Source organism: Perissodus microlepis, chromosome 2 (genome assembly GCF_051167445.1).
Source record: "Perissodus microlepis isolate ML-2025 ecotype Zambia chromosome 2, ASM5116744v1, whole genome shotgun sequence".
NCBI classification, from domain to species: domain Eukaryota; kingdom Metazoa; phylum Chordata; class Actinopteri; order Cichliformes; family Cichlidae; genus Perissodus; species Perissodus microlepis.
Window position 1 is genome coordinate 16,671,452 of NC_140462.1, and position 21,730 is coordinate 16,693,181.

The following is a 21,730-nucleotide window of genomic DNA, read 5'->3' on the forward strand; positions in this document are numbered from 1 at the left end:
GAAGTCATTTACTGCTTCAGTTTTTCAATATAATTAATTTCTTCTTGTTTTCTGCTGATGTTAGCCTTCCTGCACAGGAGTGATACTGTATGGAAAGCATTTCTAGACCAATACCAGCTGATGGAACCATAAAGAGGTGCAAGCGGTGGGAAATGTTCACAGGTTTCAGTGTTACCAGCTGTTCCTGCACATGGAGGAGAGGCTGGGTGCTTCTTTTACTTAGTGAGGGACTGGGAGTTAGTGAATGGCTGTTTACCTGTGTGTGATTCTGCCTGTGCAGCAGTAGTTTTCATTTTCCTTGCCAGGATAGACCATTTTTTAGGATTTGTTTCAGTGTTTAGACCCCACACATAGGGGTGGGGGAGTCCTGTCAACAGACCTGTCACCAAGTTATTCTTATGATTGTATGTTTAATCTCTTAATCATTTGTTATCTCATAAGGTCATTTGATTTTTGTAAAACAGGCTGCAGCATGAGCCCAGAAGCTCATAAATTTAGCAATTCCTGGCTAATTACATCCCATCCCCCTAAGAAATGGTTCTGACTTCCAAGAATTGCAGCTGTCCCAGTTTGCTGTGGTATTCATGATTGTGGCTTTTTGGCTGTGCAGGGTTTATAGTGTGATTTTGATAAACTGAGTTATCCACTTGCTGTGTAGTGTTTGGGTCTGAGGCCAATGTGCAAAGTGTCACGGTCCTGGGTCATTTTGACCCAGCATTTTCAGTTCTTATATTCTTTTGTATTATGGTTTGTATTCTGATCCTTTTGTCATGCTTTGTTTATTAGTATTATTCTATGTTTCAGTTATTCTTTGTGAGGGATTAGTTCTTAGGTTGTGTCTCTCGTTTAGTATAAGTTCAGTTCAGTGTCAAGTCTGTGTCTGTTTCTTGTTTCCCGTTTTATTGTGAAAGGTTGTGCCTCATCTCAGTGTGTCTAGCTTTGCTCCCCGTGTCTCGTTAGCCCAAATCCTCCCAGCTGTGTCTCCCTCCTGTTTTCAATTCCCTGATTACTCCCCTGTGTATATAAGCCCTGTGTTTTCTTGTGTTCCCTGTGGCGTGGTACCCGCAACTAGCTGTGTGTTCTGCTTCCGTGTGTCTAGTGTTTAGTCACCTGCTCCAGTTTAGTATTTCTTTTCCAGTGTTTCCGTCCTCAGTTCCTCAGTTCAGACTTTTATTAGTCTTTTGGTGAGTTTAGTTAGAACGAGGTTTTTCCCAGCAATAAAGCTGCGCTTTAAGTTTCACTTCCGTGTCTGAGTCCTGCATTTTGAGTCCACCACTCCTGCTTGCCTGCCTGCCACACAGCCAAGTATGACACAAAGTGTGGATCACTCATTGAAGGCTGAACCAGAGATTTAATAAGGACATTTTTTTAATAAACTTAATTCTAAATAAATATTTTTTTGTCTTTAAAGAATCTGTTGAGTGCCTTTCAGCCTCTAAAAACTTGACCAGACCAGGTGTTCAGATTTTACAGAGATGGTGCTGCTTTACATTTTTCACTGATAAATAAGAAATTCCAGTTTTACTATAATACTAGCTTATAGATTTTTTTTTCTCCTGTTCTGACTGTTCCACAAGTTTACAGACAAGCATGTTTTTTGTTAATTTGTTTGTTTTTCAACTATTTTCCCCGACCCTTGCAGTGCTCAACCTTTTCAACAAAGCTCATATTTATCTTATTTCAAACACCACCGGAAGTTGATTATTTTGTCCTTGGTATGTTATGAGTTAAGGTTTGAGATCAGCTACAATTTTACAGTTCAGTAGTCACAGCTTTCTTCTGAGGCCTATAAACCGGATTGGTTTTCTTGGTATGTTCAAATGAGTATGACCTTGTTGTAGAAGGACAATGGCTCATTGTTTTTGTCCTGGAATAACTAAGGCATTATTGAAACAAATATACACTTTACTAGAAGCTCAGTATGAAACGATAAATCATTTATTTTGAATCAATAATTTAAAAATTAATCTGAAAATTGTATATCAATCCGTGACATCACCAGCCCCCTGAAGACATGGTCAGGCAGTTTGCAAACAGCAGCCAGTATTTTACTGCACATTTAATGTTAAGGGCTTAAAAAGGTGCAGACTGGAAGAGATTCGCTGACTTGCAGAAAAGAGTGCTATTCAATTATTAATTAATAAGCTATTACACACTATTACACCACTGCTTGCTTCACATTTGTCAGAGCTGCGCTGTCCACGTGCTTTTATTTTGACAGTAGCACCGCTACTTCTTGTCTCCTGCAGTCGGTCTTTACAGTCCTTATAATTAGCTGCCTTCTGCTGATGTGGATGTGACACACAGTTGCGCGTCACAGCAGTCAGAGCAGCCTTGTAAATATGCGCTTAGTTGAAGATAAACACAAAGACTGATGCTTTTTTTCGTTCTCCAAATTGAATTTCTACTTGCATCGTGCTCTCCTCGTGCGATTTTCTAAACAAATTACATGTGATGATCCTTTTAAAAAAACAAAGCGTAGCATTAAATAGTGCTACAATTAATTACTACTAGACCGTGAACTCTTTGTAAGTGTTGTGTATTGTGGGGGGACATATTTGGAGCATTTTGTAAGTTTATTTTGAAAGTAGCCCGTTTCATTAAAACAAAACAAAACGAAAAAAACAAAAACCCATCAGGCGTGATGTCACTGAAATAGCATTATGAGATTATGAAATAAAGATCCATAACAGCTGATAACTCCAGTGCCATATAACAGATGGCAGCCTAAAAAATCTGCTGCTGCAAGTGAATTAACGTATAGGCCTACTTCTTGCATGAGTTGAAGGGTGGAGTTTATAAAAGATCTTTAATCATGTTTAATGCAGCGATGGGTGGAAACACACACACACACACTAGAAGCCCGTTAGTGCCACCAAGTGGTTTTTGTCTCTGTGATGAACTAGAAGAATCTTTCCTTAACAAAAGCTGAGGAGGCTGCTGCGTGAAAGGAGCGCTCGTTGTTGACTGTGGGGATTATTCAGACAACTCTTTTTTTAAAGCTTTCCTCAGTTTTATAGCTTCGTAGGTCTGTGTTGGACTCTGAGATTCTTGGAGCTGTACAAAAAAGTTTGATCTCATCCAGGAGTGTCAACTCTGCGTTTCTGACATGCGCCTCACCCGCTCTGTTGCTGTCTTCATCTTGTTCTTCACAGGTGAGTCCATGAGACAAACCTAGCCTGTACGAGACAAGAAAACAAAATAAACAACAATTCCAATGTTAGGGGCTAGATTTCATCAAAAATACCACGTGATTAAAGTGCACAATGTACTTTCCTGTGATCAAAGGAAAAGGAAAGGAAAACAGAATCAACAAAGTAAAACTACTCCTTAAGTTCCCAATGCAAAAACGTTTGCTCCCAAGGTTTTGGATAGTGCATATTCCGTTAGCAGAAACTAGATGGTGAAGTTGAAACAGAGGCTGAAACTAACGAGCAATCTGCTGTTTCTGTTTAGCTACAGTAACCATGAAAACTCATATTTCCAAAGCATAAGTGACATCTCTGATAAAAATGGGAATCAGCAAGCTCTCATATTTAAGAGAGAGAAACCATGAAATCTTTGGCAAGTAAAGAATAACTTTAACTTAAAATAATGATTGTTTTGTTTTAGCTCAATCAATCAGTTGTTCGACTAAAGCTATCTAGCTATCTAAAGTAATCTAAAGTAACTACATCTGTCTGACAGTGATCTTCTCTAAAATGTAGATACTTAAAGGAAAAGTTATTTAGTCTAAGTTTAGTATAAATTCCTAGATTTTTACTTACTTAAAGTCCTTTCTCAAGCATTGGTTTTGTTGCAAGTCTCAACTAAAACAAATTTGCATGAATATGTAATATATTAGATGGTTGGCCAAGGATCAAGTCACTCATCTTCCCTGCAGCTGGGAAATACCTCCTTCTCTCCAGTAAAGCCACTGGTATTAGATCCAGATGTGCTGCATTTTTTAGGTGAATCGATGAGTACAAATGGAGGTTCCTGCTCCATTTGTGCCTCCACAACATCTCCCAACATGCAACTGGCTAAAATCCAGGATAAGATGACTTTAAAAATGAGCTGAGCTTCATTTCTCTTCAGGTGTTCCTTCCCCGTTTGCTGACCAAGCAGTTTAATTACGGCTCGGCTCCAGTTAATTACTGAGGAGTCCCCCTCCGGGCCAAATGTGCTAAAGCCTTCATTTAATCCTGCAAGATAATGACATGACCTGAGATTCCCCTCGGCAGCACATATGAACTCCAGTGATGATGAGGAGTGATTGAAAGGATGATGCTCGGTCTCTCAGCTTTGTCATTAGAGACAGATGAACTGTCAGATGAGCAGCAGCTTCTTTGCGGTCTGACTCATTTCTGCTGCATGGTCTCACTCTGTCTGCAGTGTGCATGTCTCTGCAGTAAAATCTGCCTAATGTGTGTCAGTGTCTGGGTATTCTGCACCCCTTAGTCATCAGAAGCAGCGTTTGAGTAAAAGCACCAGTCGGGCAAGCCTTTCTTTGTCATACGTGAGAAAAAATGGATTCTCTTTGGGTCCGAGAACAAGTTATGAGGGGACTATATTCATACATATTATCACAAAAGCTGAATGAGTAACAAGAAGTCTAATCTCGAAGGTTATGTTTGCCTATTAGGAAAAACAGCTCAAATCTATAGAAAACCTCTGTTTCAATTTTATCCATGTATAATCTCACATATCATTTTAATTGCCATATGCATGGTAGTACACCCCACTTGCAGTAATGTCCATTTCTATATTTGAACACTGCAATGATTAGCCTGTTTATTTCCTGTGTGACTAATTCTCTGTGAGGGGAAATATTAGCCTGGGGAAGTGTATTGTGTGGAACATTGGGCTCTTTATAAGAAAAACAAAACAAACAAAAAACCCACTGACGGTGGGTTTAATCTGCTTGTCTTGGGAAGAATCTGGAGCAGTGTAGGGAAATTAAATGTATCTTTACTAATAAAATGCTTTAAAGTGGACTTTATTAGCTTGAGACTAAGTATAATGCTGAGCTGAAGCAAAGGAAGCAGAGCAGGAACTGAGAGCTGGGATGGGGGGTGGGGGATTGACAGACTGGAAAGTTTGGCACTCAGCTCTAAACACAGAGTCCTTTTCAGGATACTGTGCCTGAGCCACAACTGCAGAGAAAGAAGAGTAACAGTGATTTATTGTGCAGAAAGTACAGTACAAGAACTGTTATAACATGGAAAATGGTGAGTAAGAGACACAATCGCCAAGTGGGTAATGAAAACCTGCTGTTTGTCCTAATGTGTGGTGGAGTTAAAGTGAAAGTTTCAAAACATAACCAAGGCCATTTACATGCATCACCTCAAGAAAGCAAAGAGCCCCAGGAGTTTCCATTTCCTGATTGAAAATCCAGGTATGGACTGGAATATTATTTGAGTTGTGCTAAAGGAAGCTGAAAGGAGGTTGTGGAAATGAGAGTGTCTGCCTGCTTCTGTGTGACCTACATAATATGTGCTTCAGTCATATTATTTCACCCCAGCTGATGCTCAGGAGGTTTGGGGTTCGAGCCCTAGGCTTTTCTACATGTTGGCTTAAATACATGTCCAGGGGTTAGGTTGCTCCTGATGTTTCCATGTGAGTGAGTGAATGTTAGGTTAAAAGTGCTTAGGTATTTTAAATATGTGTGAATGATACTTGTAGTAAGAAAGCTCAAAAAGAGTAGAAAAGTGATATTAGAGTGACAGTCTATCTACCATAAACACATGTGACATGTGTGGTTGTTTTTTCAGCTGGCTCTGGGACTACAGTATACGAAAATGAGTTTACAGAGGAAGATACGACTCCTCAACTGGACTACACAAGTGCGTATGGACAACAGACACTCACTGGGGCTGGGCCATATGTCAGAACATACCATCAAACAGTGTCTATTAAAGATTTGGCCTCTGTCGCTCATATGACGGTAGCTAACACATCTGGTGTCAAGAATAAGCAGCTTAGTAAGAAAGTCTCTGTTAACTTTTAGATTTTTGCTCAAAGACTCTTCTAGGAAACCAGATGATAAAGAGAATATAGATATTTATAGCCTGCTTACTTCTTTGGATCCAGGGTTATGCAATCCAGATGAAATGGTTTTTTGATTTTTGTGTCAGTCACTGCTGTTAAAGCCATTAGAAAAAAGACTTGTGTAATTATTATTTAATTTTTTTATTCATTCTTTGCTGCCTTGATGTCTGGCTTAATCCTCTTCACAACGTTGCTTCAGTTCATTGAAGATTGGAGGCATTTGTTTAGGCACAGCTTTCTTAAATTCCCAACAAAGCATTTTAATTGTGTTGAGGTCTGTCAGACAGATGACCTTACATTTGACTCTAGAAACTCTGGTATACATAGGAGCTCATGGTCGACTCAATGACTGCTAGGTGTCCTGGTCCTGTGGCTGCAAAACAAGCCCACACCATCACCTTTCCATCACCGTGTTTGACACTTGGTATGAGTTGTTTATGCTGATATGCAGTGTTTGGTTTTCTCCAAATGTGACTCTGTGCATCACAGCCAAACATTTCCAATTTTGTGTCCTCTGTCCAAAAGTCACTGTTTCAGAAGTCTTATGGTTTGCTCAGATGCAGCTTTCTAATAATAAGCCATGCTGCCATGTTCTTTTTAGAGAGTGCAGGCTTTCTCCTGGCAACCCTTCCAAACAAGTAATACTTGTTTAATCTTTTGCTAATTGTGCTGTCATGAATTGTAGCATTTAACATGCTGACTGAGGCCTGTAGAGTCTGACATGTAGCACATGGGTTGTTGCAGGTTCTTTGGAACAAGTCTGACCTTGGGGTGAAATTTCTGGGATGTCGACTCCTGGGAAGCTTGGCTATTGTCCTGAATGTTTTGCATTTTCCCTCATTGTACAATTACGGTCATTTTGGAAATGACCATATGAACCTTCACAGGTTGATGGGTAGCAACTGCTTCTTTAAGGTCATTCCTGATCAGCAAGCTGCCAAAACCTGTGCTTTTATAGAGGTGCTCACACTTTCTAATGAGTAGTACGTGGCTGCTATTTACTCTCCCTAATATTGTGTTAAATAATGAGATGGTGTAATATCTCATTTGTTATTGTTCGTCTCAGGTTGTATTTAGCCTGCCAAGGACCATGTGATTTTTTTCTTATGTTCTGATATGTAAAACCGTAGAATTGAAATAGGGTGTATTTGCATTTTCACATGACTCCATTTTTTTGTGGTGCTTTTCATCTGGTTTCTTGCTGAAGTTTGAATCTTTGAACTCTGTAATAAAGACTGATTAACTGATATATAACTGATATAGACAAGCACAGTCTGAAATCCCACTTTTCACATGAGTGAACACTGAGTCCAACACTCAGAGTCGAAAGGAATCACACAAATCTGATTCTGGCTGCTCTTTAAAAACAGACCCTTACTGGTGCCATCCTCCGGGTCTGACCAACGGTGAGGTGACCTGCCACTCCCCTCGAGGCAGAGCCTACAGGAGCACATTGGGAACGCGTTGCCAGATGAGCTGTGATCGAGGGTACAAGCTGCTGGGAAGACGCTCCATTATGTGCCTCGCTAATCGCCGCTGGTCTGGGACTGCTTACTGCCGCAGTATGTGGAGATTTTAACTTAACATGTGATCAGTTTGGTGACACTCTTTGTTTTTCTGACCAAGAAAATCGATCAGCAAATATGGTGAGTGTCTGTTATTTGAAAATATTCATTACATATCATTCTTACTGGCCAGGAATTATAAAATCAGTTCAGTTCACATGTTCCCTTATTACCATGAGCACTGGAGTTGTTAATTTTATTCACTGGCACCACATGTAAGTGTTAATCCACTGCTGAAAATAGTCCCCAATTACACTTTTTTTTTTTTTTTTTTACTCTTTGAGAGTAATAGTTGCTTAAAAATGCAGTTCCCAGTTTGAGCCTTTTTAACAGCTCGGAGAGTTAAATCAAATCCTGTTTTTAGATATTTTCTTCACACGTGCTCACACTGTTAGTGTTGTTGATACTAAAAATAGAAAATCACCAGCCAAACCTTTTTATTCTTGGACTTTCCTGGGGTGGCTTTTTATGATTCACAGTTCAAAATAATAAATTGTTCTTTTTTAATACTCTGAAGCAGACTGCTTAACAATTTTAACCTTTAAGGAACGTTTCTTTTGATTGCCCCCTCCCATACAGAAGGTTTGAAAAGCAGATGGGTGGGGCTTCTGTGCTTACAGTGGAAAGTGTGAGGCTGACATGTCCATATTAAGGATATTTGCTGTCAGTGATGTTATATAGACCCAAGACAACAAAATAATCTAAAACTAAATGTTTAGAGCAGTCTGGTTCTTACTTCAACATACACTGAGCTCATTAGTTACAATTTTGACCATGTTTAATATGAACAGCCACCACTGTGGCCATTTAACATACTCTCTGTGTGTCCATCAGAGATGCGCTGCCACATGCTGCCTCTCATTTACCATGGCAGGTACACCTGCACTCAGGGCTTTATGGTGGACTCCAGGTGTGACTTTACCTGTGACACTGGCTATCGCATTGAAGGAGAACCATCACGCATCTGCCAGCACAGGGGGTCATGGAGCGGAGTACAGCCGGTGTGTTCAGGTACGCAGCACAGTCTCAGTGTGTAGATCCAAGTGAAGCCGATCAAATGTTTGGAAATTCTGTCAGCTATATTTTTTAACTTACTGCCATACATGGACTTTAAATCAGGCCATCTGCTCTGGTGTGGTTATCCTTCATTCCTTCACAGGATTGGCTCCTTTTACAGTCTCACAAAAACAAGCATATTTCCTCCTCGTCTGTTCTCTGGACTGAATCCAAACTGTGGCTTGTTGCTTTCTGAATTAAATTCTGCTCTTTATAGCTGTAGCAGTTGGGCAATGCTGACAACATGCCTGCTTCCTTCCTCTAATGCCTGCATTGCCATTATTTCAGATACTGATCCTCCAAAAATAAAGTGTCCTCCATCTAGACTCAAGGTCGCTGAGCCTGGAAAGCTCACCGCCAAGGTGACCTGGGACCCTCCGACAGCCACAGACACTGCTCACAAGTCACTCGAGTATGTCGCCGACTTCCTTTATTTCCCTTTCCTGTTCATTCTTAAATGGATTTGAACATTTTGTTGGCTACTGTGTCTCTCTGCAGTGTGATATTAGTGGGCCAGGAGCCAGGCACTGACTTTAAAGAGGGACTTCACATTATCCGATATAAAGTGTACGATCAGGCCAGGAACAGAGCTGCCTGCAAGTTTATAGTGCGTGTTGAGGGTAAGCTGCCAAACTGGATTTCTTGAGTTACTATTTTGTTATCATTGTTGTATTTTATTTACATGATTTGGTTTTCCATTCAGTGAGAAGATGTCCAGAACTCTTTCCACCCTTGCATAGTTACCTCAGCTGCTCCTCCGATGGGAACAACTATGGTGCAACGTGTGAATACCACTGCGAAGGAGGATACGAACGGAGGGGGGTGTCGAGTCGTGTCTGCCAATTCAACCGAAGCTGGGGCGGAGATCCTGCTGAGTGTGTTCGTGAGTACTGAGTCTGCAAATAGGTGACTTTAAGATGACTGTATAACAGTGGCAAATGTACCAGACTGACACAACAATATAATAAATAGAGTAAAAAAAAAAAAAAACATTCACAGAGAATGAATGATACACTAGCAGATCTAAAAAGAAAGTTATAGTTTTGTAATTTATTTAAGCATGTCAGTCTTTTTTCATTTTAATTTTGAGACTATCAGAAATGCAGCATATTAGATTATTCAAGTAATCTAGAAGAATTTACAATACAGCAATGTCTAACTTCTGAAAAGTATATTTATTCAATTCAGTTCTGCCAAATCACAACAACAGTCGCCTCAGGGTACTTTATATTGTAAGGTAGACCCTAGAATAATACATACAGAGAAAAACCCAACAATCATATGACCCCCGTATGAGCAGGAACTTTGGCGACAGTGGGAAGGTAAAAACTGCCTTTTAACAGGAAGAAACCTCCAGCAGAACCAGGCTCAGTGAGGGGAGGCCATCTGCTGCGACCAGTTTGGGTGAGAGAAGGAAGACAGGATAAAAGACATGCTGTGGAAAAGAGCCAAAGATTGCAGTCAGTACTCAGTTGAGGCTCCAATAACATGAATTAGTGCATCAACTTGTGGCACTGCCGACGTGTTATGAACCCTGTGTTGCTTTAATGGTTGGTTCAGTCTATTCTTATCTACCTCTTGACAATACAGCATAGATACTCTGTGGTATTTAGGACAGGTGAGTTGATTGGCCACTAAAGCACAGTAATAATATGGTAACCATCGGGTAGTGGTTTTGACTCTGTGGGAAGGTCTTAAGTCCTGCTGGAAAAGGAAATGAAGTGGACCAACCACCACCAACACCGGCAGATGAATTGGAGACTGCAGAAACTTTACATTTGACTTTACACACCGGGGATTCTGTATCTGTCCATTGTTCCTCTAGACACTAGGACTTAAATTTACCAATGAAATGCAAAAATTACCTTCATCCGAAGAGAGACCTTTGGACCACTAAACAACAATTCAGTTATTTTACTTCCTAACCTGGGTAAAATGCCTGTGATGTTGTCTTTGGTTCAGGAGTAGCTTAATATTAAGACTGCTTCTTTCCCTGAGGACGTCTGTGGGTGGTGGCTCCTGATGCTTTGACACCAGCATCATTCCACTCCTTGTAAAGCTTTCCCAAATTCTTTAATCGACTTTTCTTGACAGTCTGCTCAAGGCTGCGGTCGTCCCTGTTGCCTTTGCATCTTTTCCTACCACACTTTTCCCATCCAGTCAGCTTTCCGTTAATATGCTTCGATACAGCACTCTGTGAACAGCCAGCCTTTTCAGCCATAAGTTTCTGTGGCTTACCCTCCCCATGATGGTCATCTGGACAACTGTCAAGTCAGCAGTGTTGTGGTAGTGTGTTCTAAACTAGATTGAGAGGTATATTGTATTTATACTGTTTGAAAATTCATTCATTCAAACTCAAAATGAAATCTTCAAATCATTTCAGATACTGCACTTCTGATTTTGTGAGCTGTAACCAACAATCATCAAAATTCAAACAAAAGAAATGAAGCTTGTAAGATTTCACTTCACATCAAATGACTATATGAAAGTAACTTTTCAGGATACTTGCATTTTTTGCACTAGTATATTAGTATAATTAATAAACAGTTTTTTATCATGGCTGTTTTGCATCAACTAGCAAATATTTTATATACAGTGAGGTAGTAAAGTCCAGTGGTTCCCGACTTAAGGGGAAGGCACCCCACAAAGATAATTATTAGAGGGATAAAAAGTTCCACTTTACAGTTTCCTCTGTCCTTTTGTTATATATGTTGTGACAGATATTCAGAGGCAGGAAATTTTTGGTGGGGTCTAAAAGTTTTGATGAGGAGTGATGATTACACACTTTCTTCTTAAGAAGGTCAGAGCTGAAAAGGCTGAACAGCGCTGCTTTAATCTTGAACAGCTCGTGCAATTTTATGCTTCAGCGAAAAAATTAATACATTTAAATTTTTGGAGATTTTAGCCAGAGGTGGGGGATCTGGTTAAAGTCTCCATGCTGGCAGCAAAAAGTATGAGATAGAAGAGAATACATCTGAAATCTATACATTATTACAGTATGGAGTGCACTGCATACATAACAGAATGCTTATGTATGTGCTTATGTACATATGGAGGGGTATAAGTGGAGGATGTAACTATGACCTTTTGTTTGTAGCAATTGAGATTAAAGCTGATGTAAAGACAGCGCCAGCTCTCCTGGATCAGTTCTATGAAAAGCGGAGGCTGCTGATCGTGTCTGCACCCAACATGTCGGACCCTGACTATCAGCTCCAGAACATCATGATACAAGTGAGACTTCACTTGATCAGCCCAGTAAAGCTTCTGAAGCCGTTAAATAAGTAACAAGAACCCAATCATGTGTTTCCCCTTTTTCTGATTCAGAAAGCAGATTGTGGATTAGCCCTCCGGCACGTAACCGTGATCGAGCTTCTGGGCTCTCCTCCTCGTGAGACTGGCCGCATTAAAGAAAGTCTTCTTCAGCCTCAAGTCATAGAGGGTTTAAGGTAATAATTTATCTGTTCAACAGTTTTATGGTTCTTTTATGGTGACTTTAAAAAATCCATCCTGAAATGACTTTATAAAATTTCCATTTCACTTAACAGTCAGGAGTTATTTTCACAAACTTTAAATGTCAGGAGTCTCCTAATAAAAAGAGAGTCTCCATTCAAAGATTAACACTTCTAAATATAGCATAATAATCACTTCAATGGGATTTCAACAGAACCGACAAAACATCAGTAATAATCATCTGGCTTTTGGTTTCCCTGAGAAGCACTGCGATGCTTTTGAAGCTTAGCATTTTGCAGTAAAAATAAACATTAAAAAATAATTCATCTTAGGAAATGCCTCGATAAAGATTCCTTCCTACAACTGTGTAATTTGAGTAAGAAGCATTCCTCAGTTTTTCCAGACTGGAAACTCTTCCTAACCTAAGGTCTCACTGCAGACACACAAATCCTATAGAGTACTGAGGTAAACTGACTGAGCAGAGCAGAAATCATCAGGGGAATTCAGACATCAATAAAGGGACATGTTTTATCTGAACATAGCTTAGAGTTGGAAGGAAATACATCTAATTGTAATTGAAAGCAATGAGTTGAAAGCCAACAAGTATAAAGCTGCACTAAACAATACTCTTTTAATACAGTGATCGTGCACTCTCCATAGACTGTATATGAATGATGGCTGTAACTACCTTGCTATAACCCATTGGTTCGCTAAATCCTATTTTGAAGACTTGTTTTGAACATTTTGGGTGTCACCAGCTTATTCTGAGAATATATTGATCACAAGGCAGTAATGTTATTCCAGTTTAAATGGGATCATCATTCACTTATTTTTTGTACTAAATAAGACATGAAACTAGTGATTGAGACCACAAACCAGAAATATTTTAGGATCTGTGTTCACATACAGTGTTTCTTGGGGTGGAAGCAACCTGGCGCTAATTATATGAGCACTTCTGTGAAGAGTTTATTATTGCTATGCTATAAAAGCTTTTATTTATTTTTAAATCTCATCCATCACTATTTACAGTGCTGGTATTGTAAATTCTGCCCAATGTTGAAAATACTGTGTGTACAGTGTTTTGTATTGAGGTTTTGAAGTATAAACAGCACCGATCTTCTTGGCATTTGTGTAGAAAACAGATGCTGAGAGTCCAAAAAAACACAGACTGTGGACAGAGGCCTGTATTGAGGCCATAGACACAATAAGAAGTGGGGTCTGTTTACTGATCATTAGAAAGAATGTAGGTTTAGATGCTAACTCTGAAGTTTCCCCTCAGTTCTCCAGAGTGTTTTAAACGTCCTTATCCTTGTTTTAGTTCTAGGGAGCACAGTTTCAGTCCCTCATCGCTTTCATAACCTTTTCAATCGTAGCAGGCAGCTATAACCGAAAACTAAAAGCTAAATTTATCCAAACAACAAAGTTACCAGGCAATGAACACCCTGAGGCATTCAGAGCTGTAAAGCTTGAATCAATTTCTCAAGTCTCGAAAAAACATGCCTGACATTATTGCAACAATTTTATATGGTGTTATTCTGTGAGAGGCTGGGTGGCCCTGCAGGACTCAGAATTTGATACGTGGAAGATAATGGATGGATGTTTTTAAATTCAGGAATCAAGTGGTCAAAACTAAAATAGATAATGCAGTTTTTATACTCTAATCTGATCATTTTGAACACCTAAAGAATGATGTATGACTACTTTGAGAAGGCAAACCTTGAAGGAAAAAGTTGACTTTTTTTAAGCAACGTTTGCCAATTATAAATATCCAGATATCCAGAATATTACAAGGATGAATTATATATCATCCTTGTAATATATATAATTACTATTAGAGTAAAATGACAAAATGCAGACTGTAAAACTTTGTTATTTGTAATTTTCACTGTAGAGGATGTGTTAATGGCTCTTATTGGGTTTCTCCACAGACAAGCATTCAGAATATCCAGAAGCTACTTCAGCATGGTGCTCCTGGATGAGCTCGGTCTGGACCGAGAGCGCTTCATTTCCCCCGTGGGTTCAGATGAGCTGTTCTCCTACATTGACAGTTTCTTGCTGGACGAAGAGGAACGGGAGAAACTGGAGCTCCGCAGCGATTTCTGTGACTAATTTAATAAACCTCTGTCGTTGCCACAGCAATGCACTCATCAGTATTACTAACACACAATGAGCAAGGACAAACAACCAGAAACCAGGTTCAGAGGAACATTTGAAGTGGGAAAAAAAAGACAAGACAGCAGTTCCTTGTTTTAAAATGTGATTATACAACACTGAAGCGCAAGCACTGTTTGCTCTGTATTAAATCATCAGCCAAAGGGGTGCTGACGGCAGAAAGCATTTGCCACAGAAAATCTAGCATTTAAGATTAGAAGTAAAACACACCAGCAAATATGTGTATATATACACACACACACATATAGAAATGTAGATATGTATTTGTATGGAGCTTCTTTATTATCAAAGAAAATTCCCAGCTGGACTCAGATGTAACCAAATTCCTTCTAGAAGCATCTTTCACCACATCCATACACTGAAATGCTTCTGAGCAGTTAGTCTGAAGCAGTATATAAATCAACTTTAATTCAATAGGATATAAACTTGCATGCATAACAAGTCAGTTCTGATAAATATAATCTACTGCCAACTTTGCTCTAAAGGTTATAAAAGCTTTATCTCCTAAAAGTTATTTTTACCAACATTAAAAAAAAAAGGGGGAAAAACGTGTAGTGTGTAGTGTTGCCCTCTTTTATCTTTAGTTTAAAGTGGAGTAAGCAAAAGAATGTCTGAGTTTAGTTTATTTTTGTTTTTTGGTGGAGAGAGCATTGAGGTAAACAGTGTTACCAAAGATAAAATGTTCTTTATTGAAAAACTTCTTATGCAAGTTATACAAATAGTAATGTAAATGCACTGGTATGGATTAAATAAAGCAGAATTTCTTAGAAGCGACTGCATAACCAGTTTGTTTCAAATTGTTTTCCCACACCAGTATACATCTCTACACAAATAAAGAAAACTGTGAGAAATTGCCAAGTGCTGTGCATGATTTTGAATAGCTATAATATATATACAGTTTGAATTTTTAAAAAAGTGACTGCTTTAACAAAATAAATTTGTTGTGGTGATGCTTTGGCATGCTTCCCAAAGGTTAACACCCATCTGCAGTTTGGGGGCCGTGTTAAAGATGAACCCCGTGCAGAAAGAGCAGGTGTGAGCAGCTGTGAAGTGTCACGACAACAAACTGGGTGACCACTCACTTCAAGAGACCGGCCTGCTCTGGTGTGACAAGCTTGAGAAAATAAAATTAATCCACAATCCCACGTTAGTCTCACAGGACACAGCTTCTCATCATCTCAGGCATGTGCTGTCCTCATTTGCCCTTCGCCTTCCCCATAGTGGAACGCAGTGTAAGAGTGCCCTCTGCCCATGAGTCCGGGTACTGCATCATCTTCTGCCAGAGACTAATCTCCTCTCCAACCGAGTCCAGCTCCACCTCCTCTTTGCCCACCTTTACTGTGCCTGCAGGGTTAAGATTGCACAGTCACTGCAGAATCTGTTTTTCTCATTAATAATGGTAAATTCTACAACTGTTTTTTCTCAAAGATGCTTAATTTTTGTATTTTAGTTTAATTGTAAAACCCATTATATTGGCATGAATTTCAATTCAAGTCATCTTTACTCCACCGTGACATATTGCTTGCTTTTAGGCTGACCAAATGTTAACTAAATGTAGAGCAAAGAGTTTCAAGGACAAATATATTTTATATGAATGCAAATTTCCCAAACCCCTTGCTACTAAATATAGCACAAGGAAGCTAAAGCTTAGTTTAAGGATGATTTTTTCCAGTTGTGTACATTCTCCTTTTAATCACAATAACCTTCAAACTGTTATTTCTGTTGTTTTGTCTTTTAATCATTTGATTTTGCTGGGGATACATCCATCAACAGCACATCTTTTCCCCATTATATTCCAGAAAGTTCTGCATAGCGTGTGATTGTGGTCAACTTTCCCAATGCTGGGTGTAGCTTGAACAAAGAGGGTAACATTTTACTCAGCAGGAGGAAGTAGCCTTTCAATGAAAGCCAGACCTTAGAACAGTTTGTTTTACATTGTTGATTTCTGAAAACTGGAAGCAAAATTTGTATCTCAGTATGAGAGTATGAGAGGTGAGGGGGACAAGAGATAAAAATGCTATGCAGGCCCACATAAAGGAACATGTGGTCACTCCTGTCCGATTGCCCATAAATAATATCTGACAAATGAATTGGTTATGTTAACAGGTTATGTTTTCATGTTTTGTAAGATGATTGTTTTGTTTTTTTAAATACTGGCTCACACCCCTTTGTGCTTGTGCAGTTTTCAGTGCATGAAATGGGAGATGACATTCATTGTGCTCATTTTTCATTCAAAATTTCTTCAAACTTAAATATATTTTAAGTTTTAAGTCAGATGTTTTTCCTCTTTGCTTTTCCTTGTTGAAGTGCAGGAGGACTGGAGGGACTTTTGTATCAAAAAAAAAAAAAAAAAAAAAAAAAAAAAAAAAAAATCATGCAACTTTAAAAGACACCCACAAAATTTAACAAACAAATACAGGTAATACTAAAGGAAGAGGAAACTGCTTAAAAAATAAAAATAAAAATACAAATAATTAAAAAATACTGGCAGCTGCTATAGCTACCACCCAGTCTCTCAATGGATGTGCCTATGGTACAAATTTGAAAATCCTAGGCGACTTTCTTCTCGAGTTATCACGTTCCAAGATTTTTCTGAAAACTTCTGACCTGGAGGTTGAAATAACTGAGATTCAAACTATCACATTAACAAACTTGGGTGTCCATGTTTGCACGCCTGCCTGTTGCGGTGATGAAAATACCCCATCGGCCTTTTACAGGTGAGGGGTAACAATGGTTGCCGACCTCAAAAATCTTTGTAGTTTAATGATTTATTCCACTTGCTGGAGACAAAGCAGCAACAAAGAAATAATAGTCCGGTTTATCCCCCCCCCCAAAAAAAAAACAGTCCATCTCACATATGAGCTTTAAAAGCCAGGTGAAAAAGAAGACACCAGGACTTCATAGATTTTATCATTTACCTTCTCCGGAGCTGAGGCGGACACCTCCCAGGAATTCATTGCTGTGCAAGGACTCTTTGTCCCACACAGTCAGCTCCAGACACATCTCCTTCAGCTGCTCCAGAGTCAGCTCCTTGTACACAAATGTTTCATTGTAGTGGGGGTTCAGGTTCTTCTTCATAACTGGAGTCTTCCTCTTTGAGTTCTTTGCCTTAGTTGGGAACAGGTAGCTGCAAAGCCACAAACACCAAACCATTAAAAAAAATACAAATTCCTGTTTAAAAACCATGAGTGCGTTTATTTATTTTTTTATTGGTTTAAGAATTGGACTGGTGATCACCAACCCCTTCACAAAGCTATCCAATGTGCCTCCTGACTTCATTGCCATCAAATTCTTTGCCTCCTTTATTAGGACATGCAGCTCTCCTCCTTCCTCCACCCTGGCTTTTTTGTCTGAACAGGAGAACAGACGATCTCAGAAATTTGAAGCAAAGCCAGAGATAGAAACAGCCACTTTTTTTTTTTTTTTTTTTTACCTTTGGTTTTCTCAGCTGTTTGCTTTTTAGGTGTGACGAACTTCAAGGAGATAATCAATTCCCCTTTGTACTGAGCAAAAGCTGAAGGTGGCACAACAGAGGCTGCCTGTTTAAAAAGACAAAAAAAGAGTAAATCATGCCAATGTACTAACATGGAAACTCAAACCTGTAAATATATGAGACAACATCTGTAACAGCCAGGCTCTTTTCTTCACAGATAATCAATACTGTCACTTTGATTTAAATTGATTGACATTTGGGCTGCTCACTCTGGTCTGTAATGTGCTTTTTATTATTCTTGCTGCTTGCTGAAGCCATCATTTTGTCCGGTCTCCTGCACAAGGACACATGTACGTAGTTACTAAGATTCTCAGGTCTGCCACTGCTTTCATCCAAATGCACTGATCTATAGGTCAGTAAGTTTCAGGACGTTTTCCCATCTGCAGTGTATAGTCCATTTATGCTTTGTATTCTGTGGCAAGGGTCTGTACGGGCTAGCATCTAGCTGTGAAATAAATTTTTCATGTTCTCCAATAGTCCAGAACACAACACCTCCTTTCTGCATTTACTGTTGTTGCTTCTGCCACAGACACATCAGGCCAATAAGCAGACTGATTCTTCTCACATGGTTTGTAGTGACGCATTTTGTTTTGTTTGGAGTGCACTTGGATTTTTTCTTTGTGTAAAAACAAATCAAATCATAGTGAAAAGCTACAAACTCATCAATGAATTCTGACCAGATTTAACAAACTATAGGTGTTAAAATGCCCTCAATGAAAAGCAGCAGTCCACAGAGGAAGACTGCTAGTGTGGATGCAGACAACGTGTAAAGCTTGTTCACTGTGGCTTTATCTCTAAGTAATAAAGAAAAATAAATCCAGCAAAAAAAGCAGGGCAATAGAGCACAAGCTCAAAAAAAACGCTTCATCTAAAATCAGCCCTCACCTGGTTTTACAGTGCTGCTTACAAAAGACTCCCATGGTATGATCAATATTTTAGAGATCAAATTAAAGTTACATGAGCTTTATTAAGATTTCTTTACTGAACTTTCTATAATTAAACCTCAGACAGCAACTGCCAGCTCAACCAAAGGTAATTTCTACAGTAAACAGCTCAAACTGGATCTTGTGATAACACAGCAGTTAGGTTTTACTGGTTTTCACAGATCATGTGACTTTACCCAAACAACTGCAGTTTATTGTCCATGTTGTAAATACCCGTATGATGCAATTCATAAAGGAAGAGACATCATTCACAGCAGGACTGATAGAATTATAAATTAGTACAAAGGCTATTATTTCAGCCTGATAAAGGAAGGGGCTACCTGGTGCATCTCTCCTTTGCTTAGAGACCCTTCATTCAAATTCTAGTTAATTCATAAAATGTTACATGGCTCTGGATAAAACAGTAACCTCCAAAAGTGATGATGAGTGGTGAGGAAGGAGTAAATGTTTCAAATAGAAGGGAGACATTGCCTGTGTGAGGTCTCCTCACTTTAAAGTAATTGAGGTTTAAAGGTAACAGTGTCACTAAGAGAGGAATCCTATCAGCAATCACCTGCTGGCATTTTGCAGATAAACCAATTAAAATCAATATTTTAATTTGTTAACCGTTTCATCTAAAATGGTCCAGCTTTGTTTGTATTAGTCATATGGTCGAGGTAGTCATTTAGGCTTCCTTCAGTGCTTAAACTGGGTGGGGCATCAGTGCATGCCCCCGATACGCAGTTTAAAATGTGTGCAAACTCCACCTATTCAGCACAACGCAGATGTACACTCTGCATCAGACCTCATGGGTAAACAAGCCATTTGTTGAGTTTCAACATAGCTACAAGAAAACAAAGAGCACAGAATCTCTGCTCTACCTTTGCCAGGAGAGCCATGCGCTCCTCCTGTGGGGAGTCGAGGTCTCTGCAGTCCAAGGGGATCTCCACCTCTCCCAAGAAGGCGTTGCGGCTGAGGCGACCATGATGCCAGACTGATATCGAGAGGGAGCGAGTGGACAACTGAGAGCGGTTGATAGAGTACTGGTAGAAGAAGAGAGGAGACGTGATGATCAAAAGCCTGATAGATAATTCTCCAATGTGTGTATTCACAAAAAAGAAACCTTTTTTTGTAATACTGAATATGTATTGACCCATAACTGATTGACCCAGAATGCCCATTTTAAGCCAAACCCTGATCTGCTTCTAAAACAGCTTTGTAGTTTCAAAATATAATTTACAATCCGGTTAAATAATATGATCTCAGGTGTGAGTGGTGAAATAATTCACACCACTGCTACTGCTTCAACCTCCAAATGTGGACATTTCAGTCTTTTAAAAGTAGACAGGAACACAAACTATGATATTGAAAAATTGAGAGTATTTAACAACAAAAAAAACCAAAACATGTTGAGTTGGATCCTTCTGGTTAATTTCCCTGTCAACAGTTTGCTACTCTGCTTAAGCTGACTCTACACTGAAGGCCGGGACTAAAATCAATATTTGACAACAGCTACTCTAATCTCCAAAGTCAATAACAACCTTAAGGTCTCCGTAGGTGCGGTCATTATTTGCAGCAGACATGGCGCAAGGTCGCTAATAAGGGAGCGTCTTTAAGTCAACAGGGTAAGATCAACAGTTGGAGTCCAGTTAGACATGAGAAAAATGATGAATCATCACCTTTAAAGTTTCATTGTAGACTGGGTTTATAGTGTTTCTCTTGGTGCTGGTTTTCTTTTTGCTCTGGCGAGATTTGTCAGGGAGCAGATAACATTTGACATAGCTGTAACATAAACACAGAAGCAGGTCAAATCATGAGTCTCCCTGTCATTATTACTGCTCATCTGTTGTATTTCCTGACTAAATGCTGAGAAAAATATATGTCTGTTGACACTCAATTTCCTGTGAAGCTCAACTAATCAGCTCTGGGATGTGTTTACTGAGACTCAGTAAACACAGTAACCTCTTATCGACATTGATCAAAGCTTTGCTTACATTACTGAGGGGTGTGTGCGCAGTAGAAAAATGTGTAGTTTTTAGGCACAATCAACAGTGCTGCTTAATCTGAAGGTTAAAGTTTGACTAAACTTCGCTTTTAATTTTAAATTCTGCCAGTTGGAGCTCGATGTAGGTTTGGATGTAGCGAAAGCTCTTACGGGTTGCAGACACTCCGTGCAGCATCGCCATAAGCCAGCTGATGACACTCCTTGATGAAGACCTGGAGGCTCTGGCTGCTCTCGTCGTAACTTACAGAGAACACAACATCTCCCTTCACCTCCACACTGTCAAAGTCTCCAGCTTCACTGTAAAGGCTCATCATGCTGCCCAGTGTGCTCTGCATGATAACAAACGATCATTAACAATGCCTGCATTTGTTTCAAGTTGATGACAAATATTCAATTTTAGTTAATAAGTGGAGAAACAGACTCAGTGCTTCAGTTTAAAAAGTAATAACAAGGGAACAAAGAAGCTACAGATTGAGAAAAATTCTACAAAGATACAGAAAGATTGTTAGGGACAAATTGAGTTAAGCATTATCAGGATGTTTCGTAAATCCATATTAATAGCATTAAAGTCGTCTTGGTGACAGCTTTGCCTTCTATTCAGGCTCTGGTAACTATAGAAACACTTTGCTGGACTCGCACTATCAGTTTTGCACTTCCTAACGCGCTAGAGGATTTCCTGAGGTTAAAGATCCTTGTTCAGATAAGTAAGTATCAGCTCTGTTATGAGACACGTAATGAGCTGCACTTCAAAAACTACTTGAGAGACCTAATGTGAGTTCTGAGAGCTGTCATTACTTTACCTTTGAGCCACGCAGGCTGGAGGAATTTGAGTTCATCGTTCTTCTATGAAAGCTAACCAAGCTGTCAATATCTTCTTCCTCTTCTTCATCTTCCTGCGGCACCACAATACACACTTAGCAAGTTTATCATACACACACACTTTGAGACCCAACAGAATCATCTAGTTTCAAAAAGGTATTTGAGGTTTTCAGAAAAATAAAAGTTGATTTAATAACCATTTAGCTGCAGGATCTTT

At 39.3% G+C, this 21,730-nt stretch overlaps 2 protein-coding genes across 3 annotated transcripts in view; one reads left to right on the forward strand and one right to left on the reverse strand.

The window, feature by feature from the left end:
* Nucleotides 1-15,047, forward strand: srpx2 (sushi-repeat containing protein X-linked 2). The gene is made up of 10 exons (XM_084950763.1): nucleotides 1-3,155; nucleotides 5,754-5,825; nucleotides 7,401-7,592; nucleotides 8,430-8,606; nucleotides 8,940-9,063; nucleotides 9,150-9,271; nucleotides 9,355-9,534; nucleotides 11,749-11,882; nucleotides 11,976-12,097; nucleotides 14,030-15,047. The coding sequence occupies exons 1-10, from the start codon at nucleotides 3,110-3,112 to the stop codon at nucleotides 14,208-14,210; spliced, it is 1,350 nt and encodes a 449-aa protein (XP_084806889.1). The 5' UTR covers nucleotides 1-3,109; the 3' UTR covers nucleotides 14,211-15,047.
* The window catches only part of sytl4 (synaptotagmin-like 4), a 14,647-nt gene continuing 7,815 nt past the window's right edge, over nucleotides 14,899-21,730 (reverse strand). For both annotated transcript variants that reach the window (XM_084950750.1, XM_084950741.1), the window contains 8 exons: nucleotides 21,495-21,587; nucleotides 20,845-21,023; nucleotides 20,369-20,471; nucleotides 19,571-19,732; nucleotides 17,707-17,812; nucleotides 17,515-17,623; nucleotides 17,192-17,400; nucleotides 14,899-15,617 (listed from right to left, as the gene is read on the reverse strand). In XM_084950750.1, the coding sequence (XP_084806876.1) occupies nucleotides 15,469-15,617; nucleotides 17,192-17,400; nucleotides 17,515-17,623; nucleotides 17,707-17,812; nucleotides 19,571-19,732; nucleotides 20,369-20,471; nucleotides 20,845-21,023; nucleotides 21,495-21,587 (1,110 nt within the window). In that variant the 3' untranslated portion in view covers nucleotides 14,899-15,468. The remainder of the gene's footprint in view (nucleotides 15,618-17,191; nucleotides 17,401-17,514; nucleotides 17,624-17,706; nucleotides 17,813-19,570; nucleotides 19,733-20,368; nucleotides 20,472-20,844; nucleotides 21,024-21,494; nucleotides 21,588-21,730) is intronic.